Source organism: Hylobates moloch, unplaced genomic scaffold (assembly GCF_009828535.3).
Source record: "Hylobates moloch isolate HMO894 unplaced genomic scaffold, HMol_V3 SCAFFOLD_13, whole genome shotgun sequence".
In the NCBI taxonomy this organism is placed as follows: Eukaryota; Metazoa; Chordata; class Mammalia; order Primates; family Hylobatidae; genus Hylobates; species Hylobates moloch.
This window is the reverse complement of record NW_026652288.1, coordinates 25,532,817-25,552,701: the sequence shown is the minus strand read 5'-3', so window position 1 is coordinate 25,552,701 and position 19,885 is coordinate 25,532,817. Positions and strand designations below refer to the sequence as shown.

Genomic DNA, 19,885 nt, shown 5'->3' with positions numbered 1-19,885 from the left:
GCCACCAGCAATGTATGAAATCACCAGTTTTGCCACATAAGGGATATATTTTAAGGTTAACACTTTTTGCTTAAAAGTTATAAGACAGCTGGGAAGTTCAGCTATAATTAAATAATATTGCCTTAAATGGTTAGAAAAGTATAAAATATAAGTAATTAAATATATATTTCAGTCTGACGTTTTTCATGTAAAATTCAGGTTTTTTAGCTGAGTGTGGTGGTGTGTGCCTGCAGTCCCAGCTACTTGGGAGGCTAGGGTGGGAGAATCACTTGAGCCTAGCAATTCAAGACCAGTCTGGGCAACATAGCAAAACCCTATCTCAAAAAGAAAAGGCCAGGCACGGTGGCTCACGCCTGTAATCCCAGCACTACAGGAGGCCGAGGCAGGCAGATCACCTGAGGTCAGGAGTTCGAGACCAGCCTGGCCAACATGGTGAAACCCCATCTCTACTAAAAATACAAAAATTAGGTGGGTGTGGTGGCAGGTGCCTGTAATCCCAGTTACTCGGGAGGCTGAGACAGGAGAATCGCTTGAATCCAGGACACGGAGGTTCCAGTGAGCTGCGATCACACCACTGCACTCTCGCCTGGGTAACAAAGAGCAAAACTCCATCTCAAAAAAAAAAAAAAAAAAAAAAAAAATTAGATTTCTACTTATGTTCACTTTGTCACCATTTCTTCCCTTTATCAATTTCCCTCTTTATATTAGGCTTTAAAATTTTTTTTTTTTTTTGAGGTGGGGTCTCGCTCTGTCGCCAGGCTGGAGTGCAGTGGCGTGATCTTGGCTCACTGCAGCCTCCACCTCCTGGGTTCAAGCAATTCTCCTGCCTCAGCCTCCTGAGTAGCTGGGAGTACAGGCATGTACTACCACGCCCGGCTAATTTTTATATTTTTAGTAGAGATGGGGTTTCACCATGTTGGCCAGAATGGTCTCCATCTCTTGACCTCATGATCCGCCCACCTCAGCCTTCCAAAGTGCTGGAGTGCTGGGATTACAGGCGTGAGCCATTGTGCCTGTCCAAAAAAAAATTTTTTTTTTTTTGGAATGTAGACACAATAGAGATGAGGAGGACATGGCCGCTATGGAGTAAAGGAAGGCACCAAACTAATATACCCTGGTTTGTGATGGAGAGGCCATTTTGTCATTTTGTTCTGAAACCTTTTCTGGCTTTCGCTATATAGGATAAGAGATTTAGGCCGAGACCAAGGGAAATATTATAAATATTATCAATTTAAAAGAATCAGTTGTTTGTATCTGTAAGCAAATGGAGGGAGCAGTTCTTTGGTAATTGTCTTAGGTTGGCTTAGGGTAGGATCAATTTGCAAACACTAAATCTCAGTGTCATATATGTGGAGATTCATTGTATTCAGCATTGAATGTAGTTAAATATTTATTGAGCACTTACTATATGCCAGGCACTGCTCTAGGATCTGTAGATGTAGCAGTGAACAAATGAGGAAAAGTAAAATCCTTGCCTACAGAACTGCTTGAACCCAGGAGGTAGAGATTGCAGTAAGCTGAGACCGCGCCACTGCACTTCAGCCTGGGTGACAGAGAGAGACTCTGTCTCAAAAAAAAATAAAATTAAATAAAGTAAAATAAAAATCCCTGCCTGCATGGAATTTAACAGATTCGTAGGTAGGGGTGAAAGATGGACAACATGGTAAATAAGTAAATTACAGTATATAGTATGTTAGTGGTAAGTCCTGTGGGGAAAAGGAAAGCTGGATGACTGGGGAATGCTGGGCTGGTTTTGAAGTAGTTCATAATTTAAATAGAACAGTCTGGGAATGCTTCACTGAGAAGCTGACATTTGACCAAACATATGAAGGCAGTGAAGCTTTGCATACATCCAGGAAAAGAGCATTCTACATGGATGGAGTAGATAGTGCAAAGATTCTGAAGCAGGAGAGTGCCTGCCTTAGTCTAGGAATGATGAGGTAGCCAGTGTAGCTCCATGATTAATTGGAAGTTTATTCCATGAATGCAAAGCTACTTTGTTATTAGAAAATTATTGATTCATTAAATTACTAGGTCAGTGATGAAAACTGTATGTAAAGATGGGTACGTATAGGTACAATCCTTGTCCCAGCTACCCAGACAAAGATTTTATTTCCTAGACTCTCTTGTGTCTAGATAGTGCCAAGTGACTATTTTTGTAGTAGAATGTGAGCAGAAGTAATACGTGTCACTTCCTAGCCAAGGTACTCAAGAATAGGGTGTGCTTTTTCTATGTGTTCTCTTTTCGGGTTAGATACAGAAGAACTCCATGGCTCACCACATGGCTCACCACATGGCTTACCACATATTGGAAAGAGCCTTGTTTTTTGAATTGCTTTATTGAGAAAAGCTGCCCATCTCCCCCCCCCCCCAAAAAAAAATCAAACTAACAGCCAATAACACAATGATGGTAAATTGCTAGAGACAAGTATATGAAAAAATTAGACATGTGATGAAGAAACTTGCTATTATTACTGTTATTTGGCATTATTCTAGAACTTGTAGCCTATGTAGTATTAAAAATGAGGTATAGGACACTGTCCCAGCTGCCACCTAGACTCGTCTCCATCGAGGACCCCTTTGACCAGAATGACTGGGCCACTTGGACCTCGTTCCTCTCAGGGGTGGACATCCAGATAGTGGGGGATGACCTGACAGTCACCAACCCCAAGAGGATTGCCCAGTCCTTTGAGAAGAAGGCCTGCAGCTGTCTGCTGCTGAAGGTCAACCAGATCGGCTCGGTGACCGAATTGATCCAGGTATGCAAACTGGCTCACTCTAACGGCTGAGGGGTGATGGTGAGCCACCACTCTGGGGAGACTGAGGACATTTTCATTGCTGACCTTGTGGTGGGGCTCTGCACAGGACAGATCAAGACTGGTGCCCCCTACCCCTTGGAGCGTCTGGCCAAATACAGCCAACTCATTTGAGGATCGAGGAGGCTCTTGGGGACAAGGCTGTCTTTGCTGGATACAAGTTCTGTAACCCGAAGGCCAGGTGAGAAGCTGGAGGCTCCAGGACTCCACTGGACAGACCCAGGTCTTCCAGACCTGCTTCCTGAAATAAACACTGGTGTCAAAAAAAAAAAGTATAGGCCAGGTGTGCAGTGGCTCACACCTGTAATCCCAGCACTTTGGGAGGCTGAGGTGGGCGGATCACCTGAGGTTAGGAGTTTGAGACCAGTCTGGCCAACATGGTGAAACCCTGTCTCTAATAAAAATACAAAAATTAGCTGGGCATGGTGGCACGCACCTGTAGTCCCAGCTACTTGGGAGGCTGAGGCAGGAGAATCGCTTGAACCCAGGAGGCGGGGGTTGCAGTGAGCCGAGATTGCACCACTGCACTCCAGCCTGGCGACAAAGTGGGACTCTGTCTCAAAAAACAAAAATTAGGTATGGTGGCGCATGCCTGTAATCCCAGCTACTCGAGTGGGAGGCTGAGGTCGGAGAATTGCTTGAACCTGGGAGACAGAGGCTGCAGTGAGCTGAGATCACGCCACTGCACTGCAGCCTGGCCGACAGAGCGAGACTCTGTCTCTAAATAAATAAATAAATAAATAAGTAAATAAATAAATAAATAAATAAATAAATAAATAAATAAATAAATAAATATTGTGTTTGTCTCTCTCTCTTTTTTTTTTTTTTTTTGAGACAGAGTCTTGCCCCATCACCAGGCTGGAGTGCAGTGGCACGATCTTGGCTCACTGCAACCTCTTCCTCCCAGGTTCATGCTGTTCCCTGCCTCAGCCTCTTGAGTAGCTGCGACTATAGGCGCCCACCACCACGCCCAGCTAATTTTTTGTATTTTTAGTAGAGACGGGGTCTCACCGTGTTAGCCAGAATGGTCTCGATCTGACCTCGCGATCTGCCTGCCTTGGCCTCCCAAAGTGCTGGGATTACAGGTGTGAGCCACCGCGCCCGGCCTTGTTTCTGTCTCTTTTTGTTTGGGGTGTTAATTTGATCCTCAAACTCTGTGTGGAGCAAGAAAGCTGTTAGCTAAATAGCCTCACGTCATGGAGATTTAACTCCAGTGGTTGCTGGAGTGAACAAAGTTTTAATTTTTCTCTTATTCTGCCCTTTACCCTTGACTTAAGACTTCTTCCCATTAGTAAATTATTTACTGTGGTCAAGAGGATGGGAAGTGCTAATTGGGTTTCATGTGTTACTGCTAGTGTTGCTTTCCACTGTATGGATTGAGAATGGAGTAGGGGATGGATCTCCAAAAGGAAATCAGGGCCTTTTTAGCAGAAGAATGTTGAATGGTAGGTAAACTCCTAAAAACAAATTTACCTTAGGCGTTATGGAGTCCATGGACCCCCAACAACTAACAGTAAAAATTATGCCTTTCTCTTAGAACAGTCATTCTGGACATAGCTGTCATTCTGGACCCTTAAAAAAGATTATACATTAATAATGGGTTTGGGGAGAAAACGGCATTTTATTTTTTAAATTTTTATTATTTTTAAAAAATACAAAATGCTTCATGAATTTGCATGTCATCCTTGTGCAGGGGCCTGCTGATCTTCTCTGCATGTTCTTAGTATGTGTGCTGCAGAAGGGAGCACAAAAATGGCATTTTAACAGGATAGCTTCATTACCAAAGGCATATGTGAGAAGTATTTTTGAGGGACCTTGGAATTGGACTAACTTAATCTTGTGGAGCTAATATATTGAGGATAGTAGAGTATAAGTTTGGGTAGTCATAGTACAGCCGTATTTTGGATGACTTATTAGGAAATGCAGCTGTAGTAGGTGCTTAGATATTTGTTCAAATCAACTATAGTAAAAAGATCAATTATTTTAAGAGTGTCAGACATCTACAAATAATAAATTGTTTCCTTTTCCATAATTATACCTTTCTTTTACTTCTCTTAGGTAGATATCATAATTGTGATTTCCTTCTTGATCCAAGACTTTTTAGAGTTAGAGATAAAAAATGATTATAAGGGATTTTTTTTATGGTTTTCTTGCCCTTTTTTTTTTTTTTGAGACAGAGTCTCGCACTGTCGCCTAGGCTGGAGTTCAGTGGCGCAATTTCAGCTCACTGCAACCTCCTCCTCCTAGGTTCAAGCGATTCTCATGCCTCAGCCTCCCGAGTAGCTGGGACTACAAGCATGTGCCACCACGCCTGGGTAATTTTTGTACTTTTAGTAGACACTAGGTTTCACCATGTTGGCCAGGCTGGTCTCTAACTCCTGACCTCAGGTGATCCGCCCACTGCTCTCTCCCAAAGTGCTGGGATTACAGGAGTGAGCCACCGCACCCCACCGCTCTTCTTGCATTTTAATCAGAAAGTAAGTTGGGACACTTTGTGGTTTTTGAGGTTTTCTTTTTTCTTTGTTTTTTTTTTTTTTTTTTTTTTGAGATGAAGTTTCATTCTTGTTGCCCAGGCTGGAGTGCAATGGTGGGATCTCAGCCCACTGCAACCTCTGCCTCCCGGGTTCAAGCGATTCTCCTGCCTCAGCCTCCCAAGTAGTTGGGACTACAGGCGCCCACCGTCCCTTTAGAACTTGATGAAAACTGTGGATCTTCTCCCCAGAAAAAGATATAAACACTAAATACTATATCTGATTCCAAAGGGGTTCATGGAATCCTGAATCCTGTTTATACTGTGGGCCTGAATTATAAATTAACACTCCGATCTAATGTCATGTTATTAATATTTGTATATTTATTTCTAATCTTGTCTGTTTTTAAAATTTAATCAAAATCTTATTGTGTATTCAATTTTGCATTCATAAGCATTTCCTTATCTTTGGAAACGCTACTTAAAAGCATTTTTAATAACAATATATTTTCAATTTAGGAATAATTTACTGGGTTTCTCTTACGTTTTGGGTATTGTCCAATTTGAGGAGCCCAAAGATAAAGAGGGCTGTGCTCTCTTTTTGCTCATGTACTAAGGATCTCTTTGGAAGGGGAGTTAAATTACTTGATTATCTTAGTATTCGGTATTATTTAGATTTTTTTTTAACTTAATTCGGTATTATTTAGATTATTTTTTTAACTTCGTTACAAATAATACTGCAGTAACATTTTTGTGCCTAGGCCTCATGTATTTCTATTACTTTGCTTTGATAGAAGAAGGGTTACTGGGGAAGAGGGTGTCACTCTTTGAAAGGCTCTTGAAATTAATACCAATTTTTTTTTTTCTTTTTTTGAGACAGGGTCTCACTGTGTCACCCAGGCTAGAGTGTAGTGGCACGATCTTGGCTCACTGCAACCTCTGCCTCCCGGGATCAAGCAATCCTCCCACTCAGCCTATTGAGTAGCTGGGACCACAGGTGTGTGCCAGCATGCCCGGCTAATTTTTATATTTTTATTTATTTATTTGAGACAGAGTCTCACTCTGTCGCCCAGCCTGGAGTGCAGTGGCATTATCTCAGCTCATTGCAACCTCCACCTCCTGGGTTCAAGCGATTCTCCTGCCTCAGCTTCCCAAGTTGAGATTACAGGCATGCACCACCACGCCCAGCTCATTTTTGTGTTTTTAGTAGAGACGGGGTTTGTCATGTTGGCCAGGCTGGTCTCGAACTCTTGACCTCAGGGAATCTGCCCGCCTTGGCCTTCCAAAGTGCTGAGATTACAGGCGTGAGCTTAATTTTTATATTTTTAGTAGGGATAGGGTTTCACCATGTTTCCCAGGCTGGTCTCTAACTCCTGGGCTCAAACCAATCCACCCATCTCGGCCTTGCAAGAAGTGCTGGGATTACAGATGTGAGCCACTGCGCCTGGCGTGTTACCAAATTACTACCTATAAAGGTGTATCATTTTACCCTCTCCACTGTTTAGTGTGTATGTGCCTGTCTTACTCAACTCTTGAAGAATTTAATATTACCAGTTTAAAAGTCTTTGTTATTTTGTTAAGTGATAGATAAACTTTGAGGTAGCTGTCAAAAGGAGTAGGGAAGGTATGTCAGATACAGAGCAGCATGAGCGAAGGTGGCATGCTGGCAGTGTGTGAGAAACACTGCCAGAGCTGAGGAGGTTCTTGAGGGATATGCATGTTGCAGGACACTGGAAGTTTCTATTTGGGTGTGTTTCTTAATGTCTTGTGCTCCACAGTAAGCCTGTTCTTGACATCAATTCCTCAAGACAGATGCTGGCAGCTGTCTCTTAAAATGGCTTACTATAGAGGATTAGTGGAATAGGTCATAGTCTCTGCTACAGTAGCTGGTTCCAAGGCCATATTGATTTTCATCATCTCTCTCTGCCACTGCCTAGTCTAGATTTACATCACTCATGGCCAGACTGCAGCTGATCAAGGTTGCTTGCCTGAAGCCATCATTCCTGAGGAATCGAAGCCCCTATTTCTCTTTTCCATATCGTGCCTTTGCCATATGCCGTACTTGCCTTTTATCGTTAGATGTGGAAGCACCGAGGAGCACCTGCTAGGTTAAGCTACAAATTGCTGTCACCTTCAGAGCCACTGAAATGATTGGCTCTTCTTTTTGAGGAATTATAACAGGGTTCTGAGAGTTGGATTCTGCTGATGACAAGTTGGAAAACTCAGCAGCAGCAGTGGCTCTTTTCATTAATTAGCTGACAAAACCTTAGGCAAGTTATTTAATTTCTCTGCACCTCAGTTTTCACATCTGAAAAAAAATGGGCTAATAGTATCTACCTCATAGGTTTATTGTAAAGGTTAAATAAGCTAATATATCTAAATCACTTAGAATAGTGCTTGGCAGTTAAATGCTAGATAAGTATTAACTGTTAGTGTTATTAACCCTTCAGAGTTTGAAGGGAGTTTGGTTGAGAGCTTTTTTTCTTGAACTAGGGAGTGTGTATAACCTCCAGACTTTTTGGATAATTAAAAGAGTCCAAGCTAGGAAAGACTAAACCCAAGTGACTTGATAGAGCTGTTCAGAATTGAGGGACCCCTAGGTAAACTATGCCCATGAGCTTACAAAGTCAGCTTCTGTAATCTCTGTATATCTGTAGGTGCCTCTCTGTATAGATTTGGTATTTAAGTATTCTCAGCTACTTTTACGCTCAAGTTTCTGCGCCCAAATCTGTAAATTTATTTGCATTTTCCCTCACCCTTTAAAAGAGGCATTTTTACTAGTGTCTGAAGCTAATCTTGCCACATATGTTCCTAATTCCATCAGCCAACCATTAAGTGTCTTAGATGTGTCATATAATAGGCACTAGTAATACTAGATGAATAAGGCTGGGCATGGTGGCTCACACTTGTAGTCCTAGCTACTTGGGAGGCTGAGGCAGGAGGATTGCTTGAGCCCAGGAGTTCGAGGCTGCAGTGAGCTATGATCATGTACTCCAGCTATGAAACTGCACGCCACCTTGGGCGACAGAGTGAGTCCCTGTCTCAAAAACAAAAAACCAGTGCACTGTGATAAGCAGTACTGGGGATGTATAGGGTGCTGCTATAGGAGCATAGCTATTTTTGAAGGCATGGGAGGATGAAAATGTCCAAGGAGAGTAGACATTGAGGAGAAAAGAATTCTGAAGAAGACCAACATTAAAAGACTGTGGAGAATGAGGAAGTTGCTAGTAGAGAGGTAGAGTAGAGTGAACCACGAGAGTCTAGCATGACAGAAGCTGAACAGAAAAGTGCATCTCAGGACACAGGTAGTGATCAATAGATAACTGCTAAACAGCCAGGTAAGGACTTTTTCCCTCTTTCCTCCAAAGGCTCTGTTAGATAACATTTCTGTCTAAATACCATGTGTTCCTTGTTACTCTCATGTGTTGAGCTCCTGAACTCAGGTTAGTGTTTGTATAGTGAGTTTGGTAGCTGAGGGAAACCACATCCTCTGAATTCATTTTGTTCTTGACTGTCAAATCGGAACTAGTACCTCAGGCTCAGATAATGAGGGATTTGTCAAAAACTGTATCTGAAATTACTTGCCTCTCATGGTGGAAAGGGGGAAGATGGAATATGCAGGGATATTTGGGTCTCCCTTATCCTGGTTCAGTGAAACTTCATTTGACAGAACAATTATTCCTCAATTCCACATTTTCTGTTTCCTTTATTGTCCTAGAAAGTGTTGTTTTAATCCCCTATTACTACCTTTAGACTCCCAGTCAGTGCTAAATCCCCTCACGTCTGATTTCTTCCCTCTGCGTTAAGTGGAATCGGAATTTACAGAGCTAATTAAACATCCCTTTGTTGACAAATACAGGGGTTACATTTGTGTTAGCTTCTAGGCAGCATTTGACATTGTTGACCACCTAAACCTTAGAATACTTTTGTCTTTTCTGAAACACCAGTGTTTTCTGGTTTTCTTCTTATCTCTCTGGTCACTTAGTTTATTTCCTAGTTTTTTTCCTCTGGCTCTTAAACGTTGATATATTGTTCTATAGCAGAAGCCCTCATCTCTTCTCACTCTATATTGGCTGATCTGATTTACTGGTATGGCACAAGTTACCCTAATTAAAGCTTTTGGGCAGTAAATGAGCCTTATAACGCTGATAGAACTCTATATAAAGATCACTATGTTACTTATTTGGACATTTAAAATGTAGCAGTCATATACATTATACGAAATTCAGACTCTGCACATCTGTATATCTGGAATGAACTCATAATGTAACAATAATTGAAATATTCCCCTTATTTAGTCTAGAATCAAACTTGAATCTTAGAGGCAACTCAGTTATTCTTGAGTGTTCAGAAAATATAATTTTTAAATCCTTTTTATTAACTGAATTGGGAATCTACAAGCTAAGAAGTAAATATATTAAGCACCCTTTAAAAATCTAGCTTTAAATCTATGTAGTGTTGATTTTAGTTATTCTGAGTGGTTATTCATATTGTCATAGTTTCTAAAAATTGTCCTTTAAAGTTCCATGAGCAGTTCAGTGGAATGAGGTTTTGTTTGGTAAACACTGCCCTCCTGTGGTTAACGTAAGCTAACAGTTTTGCAAAACTACTGTAGTCTTTTCCACTTGTGGTAAGATAATGTAATGGTTCATACAGCATGTTTGCTCAGTAATATATGTGGCCAAGAAAGGGTTTTTTTTCCCTCATTCTCTCCCTCTTGGTTTTTTCCTAGTGTGTCTGCACATTTTTCTCATTTCTATCCGTGCACATTTTCTTTCTTTTTTTTGGTGGGGGAGACAGAGTCTCACTCTGTCACCGTGGCTGGAGTCCAGTGGCACGATCTTGGCTCATGGCAACCCCCACCTCCTAGGCTCAAGCGATTCTCGTGCCTCAGCCTCCCAAGTAGCTGGGATAACAGGCATGTGCCACCACACCCAGCTAATTTTTGTATTTGTAGTAGAACCAGGGTTTGGTCATGTTGGCCAGGCTGGTCATGACTGAGCCCAGCCCATGCACTTTTTCTTATGTGAATTTATAAGAGTTAAATGTAAATGAATACAGAAAAAGTATTAAGCTATCAAAGGGAGGGAAGCTACATGTAAGTGTAAACATACTTAAAGAAATAGAAAGAAAAGACCAGTCAGTTACAATACATAAAATTAATAAAAACTTTCATGGAAAATCAATAGTGATAAAAAGATGAAGAATAAACTGGAAGAAAGGGTTTATAGTAAATGTGACAGTAAATGTTTCAATATATTTAATGTAAATTAGAGAGCTCTCACAAATGGTATATAAGTGGACAATAGCCAATGAATAGCCAATTCACAAGTGAGGAAATACAGTAATTAAAGCACAAAAATATATTTAAATCCATAATGCTACTTTGTAAAATGATACTCATAATATTAATAGTGGTATTTGAAACAGAAACCAAATCACCTTTGGAGCATGCCAGAAAACCAGCTAATTATTCTGAAAGCAGTAAATACAAAAATAAGTTGCTTATCCTGCCCTTTTCTTTTTTTTTTTTTTGGAGGAGTTTTGCTCTTGTTGCCCAGGCTGGAGTGCAGTGGCGCAATCTTGTCTCACTACAACTTTCGCCTCCCGGGTTCAAGCAATTCTCCTGCCTTAGCCTTCCGAGTAGCTGGGATTACAGATTTGTGCCCCCACACCCGGCTAATTTTTGTATTTTTAGTAGAGATGAGGTTTCGCCATGTTGGCCAGGCTGGTCTCGAACTCCTGACCTTAGGTGATCCACCCGCCTTGGCCTGCTGGGATTACAGGCGTGAGCCACCGCATGCAGCCTTATCCTGCTTTTTAAATATGAATTGTACCTCGGGTAACCAAATAGATAGTGGAAAGCATTTATTTTTAAAAGGACTCTGGCTTATAAATGAAAAAGGAACAATGGACTATCAGCACTTCCCAGCCTGTAAATAAAATGATGGAGATAGTGATCATCGGTGGCTGCTAAAACAATTAGATTGAAATGCTGATGGGAAACTTTATAATAAGTGGATCAGATAGACCACATCTATCCCACTGATATATCTTAGCATCTCAAAAAAGAGATCATAGATATTTTGTGTGTTCTGATGTGGTGTGGTAGGAAGTATACCATAAGCCTATGAAGTTTTCTTGCTAAAATAAAATCTGAATCTGAGCAAGCCTCTAGGTTTCGATTCTAATTTTCAGGAAATGCAAGGGACAGAGGACCATACGATTAGCAAAATACAGAATGTGTGTAACTACAATACAGTTTACTAGTTTTTTTTTTTTTTTTTTTTTGAGACGGAGTCTCGCTCTGTCGCCCAGGCTGGAGTGCAGTGGCGCAATCTCGGCTCACTGCAAGCTCCGCCTCCCGGGTTCACGCCATTCTCCTGCCTCAGCCTCTCCGAGTAGCTGGGACTACAGGCGCCCGCCACCACGCCCGGCTAAATTTTTTGTATTTTTTAGTAGAGATGGGGTTTCACCGTGGTCTCAATCTCCTGACCTCGTGATCCGCCCGCCTCGGCCTCCCAAAGTGCTGGGATTACAAGCGTGAGCCACCGCGCCCGGCCACTAGTTTTTTTCTGTAAGTAAATTGGGAGAAAAAGTGAGAGAAACCCATAGATTAAAAGATACTTTAAGACATGTGTTAGCCAAATGCAGTATATGTGGGTCTATTGATTTGAACAAACTGTTTAAAAAAAGTGGTTTTTCGCTGTAAATTTGGGACATTGACTAAATAATTTGATATTAAGGAATTATAGTCATTTTCTGAGGTGTAAAAAAAATTTTTAAGTCCTTGTTGTCAGGGATATATACTACCATAATAATGAATGAAATGTCTGAGGCTTGCTTCAGAATAACCCAGTTTGTGGACGGAGGGTGGCTGAAGGTACAGAGGAAACAAGATAGGCCATGTGTTGATAATTGCTGAAAACGGGTGATGGGTATGTGGTGGTTCATTGTAATGTTCTCTCTCATTTGGTGAATGTTTTTAGATTTCCATAATAAAAAGTTTTAAAAGTGTAATATTTAAGTCTTTAATTGAAAAACATTTTTTTCTGCCCCAAACTATAGCTTTAAGTAGTCTGAAAAAATTTAGTGTAATACTTTTCCAAATTAAAACTAATTCTAAGCCAGGCATGGTAGCTCACACCTGTAATCCTGGCACTTTGGGAGGCTGAGGTGGGTGGAATGTTGAGCCCAGGAATTTGAGACCAGCCTGGACAACATGGCAAAACCCCATCTCTACAAAAAGTACAAAAACCCGGGAGTTCGAGACCGGCCTGGGCAACATGGCTAAACCCTGTCTCTACAAAAAAATACAAAAATTAGCCAGGTGTGGTGGCACATGCCTATAGTCCTAGCTACTCAGGAGACTGAGGTGGGAGGATACCTTGAGCCTGGGAGGTGGAGGTTGCAGTGAGCTGTGATTGCACCACTGCACTCCAGCCTGGGCAATACAGTGAGATCCTGTCTCAAAAAAAAAAAAAACCAAAAAAACACTTTTTTTTTCTGCCTCCTGGGTTCAAGCGATTCTTGAATTCTTGAACCAGCCTCCTGAGTAACTGGGATTACAGGCGCCCACCCACCACCACACCCAGCTAGCTTTTTGTGTGTGTTTTTAGCAGGGGCAGGGTTTCTCCATGTTGGCCAGGCTGGTCTTGAACTTCTGGCCTCAAGTGATCTGCCCCCCTTGGCCTCCCAAAGTGCTGGGATTACAGGTGTGAACCACTGTACCTGGCCTAAAAAAAAACTAATTCTAAATGCCTAGCATTTAAAGGAACCTGTGATAAACATTTTTTAAAAGAAAATACATATTCCATATATATATATATATATATAATTTTTTTTTTTTTTTTTGAGACGGAGTTTCGCTCTTGTCATCCAGGTTGGAGCGCAGTGGCACGATCTCATCTCACTGTAACCTCTGCCTCCTGGTCCTAGCAGTTTTCCTGCCTCAGCCTCCGTAGTAGCCGGGACTACAGGCACCTGCCACCATGCTCAGTTAATTTTTGTATTTTTAGTAGAGACGGTGTTTCACCACGTTGGCCAGGCTGGTCTAGAACTCTTGGCTTCAGGTGATCTGCCTGCCTTGGCCTCCGAAAGTACTGGGATTACAGGCCTGAGTCACCGTGCCTGGCCTCCTTAAGTAGTTTTAACCAACTGGTTTACTGTGTTTGATTAAAGTACGGAACATCTTGGAAATCAGTGAAATCCTTATTAAAATGACATAATTTTTGGTCTCCACTTTATTTATTTATTTATTTATTTGTTTATTTTTGAGATGGAGTCTTGCTCTTGTCGCCCAGGCTGGAGTGCTGTGGCCCAATCTCGGCTCACTGCAAGCTCCTCCTCCAGGGTTCACGCCATTTCCCTGCCTCAGCCTCTCGAGTAGCTGGGACTACAGGCGCCTGCCACCATGCCCGGCTAATTTTTTTGTATTTTTAGTAGAGACGGGGTTTTACCATGTTAGCCAGGATGGTCTCCATCTCCTGACCTTGTGATCCACCCATCTCGGCCTCCCAAAGTGCTGGGATTACAGGTGTGAGCCACTGCACCCAGCCAGTCTCCACTTCTAATAGCTTAACATCTTATAATGTTTAAAACACATTAAAATATTAAAATAATTCCTTGTTTTGCAGAATATATTAGAAAGTATTAATTTTTACCATTACCATGGATAATATAAATATTTTCAGTTGAGTGTGGCTCATTCCGACATTGATTTAATAGTCACCTTTCAGTTAAGATTTGATATGCCAGAGAAATGACACTCTAGAAATATTTATTAATTTCAGTTTTCTAGCTCCTTGGACAGATGTATGTGTGCATACATAGCCATTTCATGGTGTTTATTATTACCATGTTTTTGCCATTTAAATTGGCAGGAAAAAACCCACATTAAAATGTATTATATTTGATTGCTAGTAAAGTCAAATATTGTATTTCATTTGCTTCATAAATGTTCATAGGATATTGAATATGTACACAAAAGTGGACAATAATATAGTGAATATCTTTGTGTTTATCATTTACCTTCTATAATTATCAGTTTATGGTCAATCTTGCTATATTTAAACCCGCAACTTCTTGTATATTTTTTGAAGTCCGAGACATCATGTGATTTCATCTGTAAGTACTTCAGTGTGCAAATGCTTTTTCATATGGTTATTATCCATTTATATTAACCCTTTTGTGAACTATTTGTCCAGGTCCATGGTGTATTTTTATTTTCAGTACTTTAATACAGTTTTAGTATATAGACAATAAATAAATAAAAGTTTTCTGTATGGGCCTTGGATGAAGGCAGTAAGTTTAACTTTGGACATCTGAAGTTTGAAATGCATATGGGATATCCAAGTTTTACAGGGTTTTAGTAGTTTTTTAACAGACTGCCGCTTCATTCATCAAAATGTGAGTGATTGGTGAAAGCTTGGTGCAGTTAATGTTATTCAGGGAAATTTTGGTGGAGTGAAAAGTAAAAGGGGTAAATGGATGTTTATAAAATATTTGAGGGATGGGCATAGAAAAAGACATCTACAAAGAAAACTGAGAAAAATATTTTGGGGAAAAAGAAAAGTCTAGGAGGTGATGTCTGCGAAGGGAACAGTTTAATAATGTCAGATGTAGCAGAGAGATCAAGGAAGATGATACACAGAAATATGTGTTGGATTTTATGACTGACCAAATGAGAAAATAGTTACAAACACAGGACACAGTGTGCTATAGTGGTGCAAGACTTGGATTTGAATTTTGGCTGCCACTTATCTTGCTGTATTATGTTTGGAAATATTACTGGTTATTGTATTTTTGTTTCATATATAAATGTAAGTGTAAACTACAAAATAAAACATATATGAAATATACATATGTATCTGTTGAGACTCTTAGCTATTTGTTTCAAGAATATTCACCAGACATCTTGAAGCATAGTTATAATAGCTACTTTTGCCTGATAATTCCAACATCTGTGTCACATTGGGTTTATTGTTGTATATAGCTTGTTTTTTCTCTTGTGAGTTGCTGATTTCCTTACTCTAACTGTGTTGAGTAAGTTAGAATTGTATATTAGACATTATTTCTATTTTTGAGACAGGCTCTGTTGCCCAGGCCGTAGTGCAGGGGCACAATCTCGGCTTACTGCAACCTCTGCCTCCCAGGTTCAAGCTATTCTCACATCTCAGCCTCCCGAGTAGCTAAAATTACAGGCCTGCACCACCATGCCCTGCTAATTTTTTTTTTTCTTTTTTTGAGATGGAGTCTCGCTCTGTTGCCCAGGATGGAGTGCAGTGGCATGATCTCAGCTCACTGCAACCTCTGTCTCCCAGGTTCAGGTGATTCTCCTGCCTCAGCCTCCTGAGTAGCTGGGATTATAGGTACTCACCACCACGCCTGACTAATTTTTATATTTTTAGTAGAGATGGGGTTTCACCATATTGGCTAGGCTGGTCTTGAACTTCTGACCTCAAGTCATCTGTCCACCTCGGCCTCCCAAAGTGCCGAGATTACAGGCGTGAACCACTGTGCCTGGCCGAGAGGTATTATGGGAATTCCTCCCCTGCTTGTAGGACCCCTTGCAAGGTTAGCCACTGCTGGTATTACCACAGCTGCTCCCAGGGATTGCCTGGGGCAAGGGCAGAGAAAAAGAAAAGGGGGGAAAAACCCAGATAATTTTCTCTCCCTCTATCCAACCTTTAGAAATGCCCTCTTTACTATGCCTCAGACCAAAAAATATTTTTCTCTTGGAGCACTTTCTGCCTGCACTTAGTCTGCAGTTCCGGGTTTTGGGCTGCCTTTAAGTCCAGGCTCAGAGGAGCTACCAGAGGGAAACAAAATCAGGAAACTCACTGCTGGACTAGTGTGGTACTCCTAGTTATGCTTTCCTCCCCAGGCCACCTGCTACCATTTTCGGAGTCCTCAAATAGCTGCTTCATGCATTCTGTCCAGGTTTTTAGTTGCATTCAGTGGGAGAGACAGAATGGACTTTGCCTACTCTGTCTTTACCAGAACCAGAACACATATATTACTTTAATTTTATTATAATCATATTGTTTACTTGTTTTGGTTAAGAATTTATTGTGCACCTGTGATTTACTAGGCTTTGCTATACATTTACCAGGAAATGGATAATCTTAATGTGCTTGCAATAGATCACAGATAGTGAAGGGATGTGGGGATGGAGGTAGAAAGTAAACAATTGCATATGTATTAATAGTGAATAATTGGGTTATTAATTTTAGCTTTTAAGACATAATTATAAGAAATATATATATAGAATTATAATAACTTGAAATAAGAAATTATTATTATATACTTGTTTTTCAGGTCTTAGAAAAATACCCCAATACACCCATGAGTCATAAAGAAATTCTTCAAGTTATCCAGAGAGAAGGACTAAAAGAAATCAGGTGAGTTATTTAAATATTATTAGTAATAATTATAATACTTGATCAGAGTATTTGGTAGTATATAATAGTATACTTTAGTCCTGAAGATTAATTACTTAATAATAAATGCTTTGTTCTGATCAGCTGTCAGATCTTTGGCATTTTTTAAGTCATTACATAGTTTTAAAACCAGAAGTAAGTTCAATTCTTAGAGGGTAGCTATCTTTAAGCCCATGCACTTCAATTTTTAGGAAGACCTGGAGCCATCTTCAAGCTTTCATCTATCACTTCAGGCTTTTTGATTTAATAAACTTGGTCATTAGTGATAAAAATTACTCTCATACCGGGAGAGTCCTAGAGGTGGACAGATAGTCCCAGAAGAAATAATGCTGGCTAAAAAGGATAAAATGAAAAAGAACTGTAAAGCAGTATATATGTCAAATAATAGTCTTAACAGGTTCAAATATGATAGACTTGGGCCATTAATACAGGATCAAAGATAACACAGACTTTAATTTCCAAGAACCTTATTATATTACAATAGCAGGCCAGGCATGGTGGCTCATGCTTGTGATCGCAGCTCTTTGGGAGGCTGAGGTGGGAGGATCGCTTGAGTCCAGGAGTTCGAGGCTGCAGAGTGCTAAGAAGGTGCTATGGTACCCCAGCCTTGGTGACAGAGCAAGATGCTGTCTTAAAAAAAAAAAAATTTTGCAGTAATACTTAATGTGTGTGTGTGTGGTTTTTTTTTTTTTTTTTTCTGAGATGGAGTCTGACTCTGTTGCCCAGGCTGGAGTGTAGTGGCACGATCTTGGCTCACTGCAACTCTGCCTCCCAGGTTCAAGCAATTCTGCTGCCTCAGCCTCCTGAGTAGCTGGGATTACAGGCACACACCACCATGCCTAATTTTTGTACTTTTAGTAGAGACAGGGTTTCACCATTTTGCCCAGGCTGTTCTCGGACCCCTGAGCTCAGGCAGTCCGCCTGCTTTGTCCTCCTAAAGTGCTCGAATTGCAGGCGTGAGCCACCATGCCTGGCCAATCGTAAATGTTCTTAATCAAGACTCTCTATCATCAAGAAATGTTAAAATTATATTAAGTATGCTCTGTATATTAAGACAGAAATTTGGGAGTCTATGTTAGATGTTCATTAAGATAGGAAAAGTTTGCAGTGCTTTCAAACTACTGCTGGTTTTCAACTATAGGTGGCATTGCGTAACACTCTTGGAGAAAGAGTTAAAATTTTGGGGGGCTATTTTTGATTATCACAGTGATTGGGGTAGGGGAACACAATGGCATTTAGTGGGCAGGTAACAGGAATGCTAAATGTCTTGCATTGTGCTGGATGTTGCTTCACATTGAATAGTTTTTCATCTCAGGTGCCAATAGTGTTCCCATTGAGAAACAGTAAGCTATGCCCAAATATTTGTAAACGGACAGTGTATTTCTTGATGAATAGCCATCGCATGTTCTAGATTTTATTTCTCATTTTTTCTTTCTTTTTTTTTTTTTTTTTAAAGAGATGGAGTCTCATTGTGTTGCCCAGCCTCGAGTGCAGTAGCTGTTCACAGCCATGATCATGGTGTACTGCAGCCTTCAACTCCTGGCCTTAAGTGATTCTCCCATCTCTGCCTCCTGAAGCTGGGACTATGGGCACTCGTTTTCTTTTCTTTGACGTGAAATTCTAGTTGAGTTTTTTTATTGGCTCTCCCTTTCTAAAGCAGTTTAAATTCTTTGTTGATTTATAGTCAAACTTCAGTAGGTTGAAATAAATTAGGTTTGCTTCATTGATATGAAAAAGTAAAATTTGTTAGTTTACCTTACTTTATATAACACATCCCTGAAAAATTGAGTGTAAACATTTTAAAATTAAAACACTAAAATGCATTTGAAGGCCAGGTGCAGTGGCTCACGCCTGTAATCCCAGCACTTTGGGAGGCCGAGGCAGGCGGATCATCTGAGGTCGGGAGTTTGAGACCAGCCTGGGCAACATGGTTAAAACCCGTCTCTATTTTTTTTTTTTTTTTTTTTTTTGAGACGGAGTCTCACTGTGTCACCCAGGCTAGAGTGCAGTGGTGCCATCTTGGCTCACTGCAATCTCCGCTTCCCAGGTTCACGCCATTCTCCTGCCTTAGCCTCCCGAGTAGCTGGGACTACAGGCACCTGCCACCACGCCTGGCTAATGTTTTTTGTATTTTTATTAGAGACGTGGTTTCACCGTGTTAGCCAAGATGGTCTTGATCTCCTGACCTTGTGATCCGCCCGCCTTGGCCTCCCAAAGTGCTGGGATTACAGGTGTGAGCCACTGTGCCCAGCCAAAACCCCGTCTCTATTAAAAAAAAAAAAAAAAAATTAGCCAGGCGTGGTGACGTGTGCGTGTAATCCCAGCTACTTGGATGGCTGATGCAGGAGAATAGCTGGAACCCAGGAGGTGGAGGTTGCAGTGAGCTGAGATTGCACCAGCGCATTCCAGCCTGGGCAACAGAGCGAGACTTCGTCTCAAAAAAAAAAAAACAAAAAACATATATACACACACACACACACATATATATAGATATATACATCTATCTGTCTATCTATCTAGCTACACACATTTGAAGAATTAGCTTTTAAAAGTACCTTTTGTGGGCTAGGCACAGTGGCCTACACCTGTAATCCCAGCATTTTAGGAGGCCGAGGCAGGCAGATCACTTTGAGGCCAGGAGGTCTTAATGTCAGTATCATCCAGCTGTAACATAGTAAGGCTCTGGGACTTTAAACTTACCATGATCATTTCCAGGGAGCAAGCAGGAATAGTAAATAAATAAAGATTATTAAAAACAAACAAAAACAGCAGGAAAAAACGGGAGAGTTTTTTTTCAAAAGGTAGTAAAGTATGTGAATCATCAGATAGCTTCTGGTTTACATAGTGACAATTGAAAGTAGCTTTTCCTGGTTAAACTATGTTGTGGTAATGCAGTTACAGCACAACAAAGCAGTACATGCTGACCACCCTTAGCAGGGAATGTGCTTTCGCTCAGCTATTGGACAGTTAAGTCTTTTAGGTCTCCATTTGGGTACCTCTTTTTCAGAGACAATTTTGATTGGCTTACTGGTCTTGATCATATCTTCCTATTTTAGTTTGTTGCAGTGTTCTTTGTTCTTTTCTTTTCTTTTTTTTTTTTTTTTTGAGACAGAGTTTCGCTCTTGTCGCCCAGGCTGGAGGGCAGTGGCGCGATTTCG

At 40.8% G+C, this 19,885-nt stretch overlaps 1 protein-coding gene and 2 pseudogenes across 1 annotated transcript in view; 2 read left to right on the top strand and 1 right to left on the bottom strand.

Moving 5' to 3' along the window:
- The window catches only part of ASXL2 (ASXL transcriptional regulator 2), a 151,905-nt gene that overhangs the window by 20,224 nt on the left and 111,796 nt on the right, over nt 1-19,885 (top strand). The window contains exons 2-3 of the mRNA XM_032172451.2: nt 16,606-16,688; nt 17,313-17,315. Of these exons, the coding sequence (XP_032028342.1) occupies nt 16,606-16,688; nt 17,313-17,315 (86 nt within the window). The remainder of the gene's footprint in view (nt 1-16,605; nt 16,689-17,312; nt 17,316-19,885) is intronic.
- Nucleotides 2,523-3,001, top strand: LOC131381026 (beta-enolase-like; annotated as a pseudogene).
- On the bottom strand, nt 4,465-4,564 carry LOC116481295 (U6 spliceosomal RNA; annotated as a pseudogene).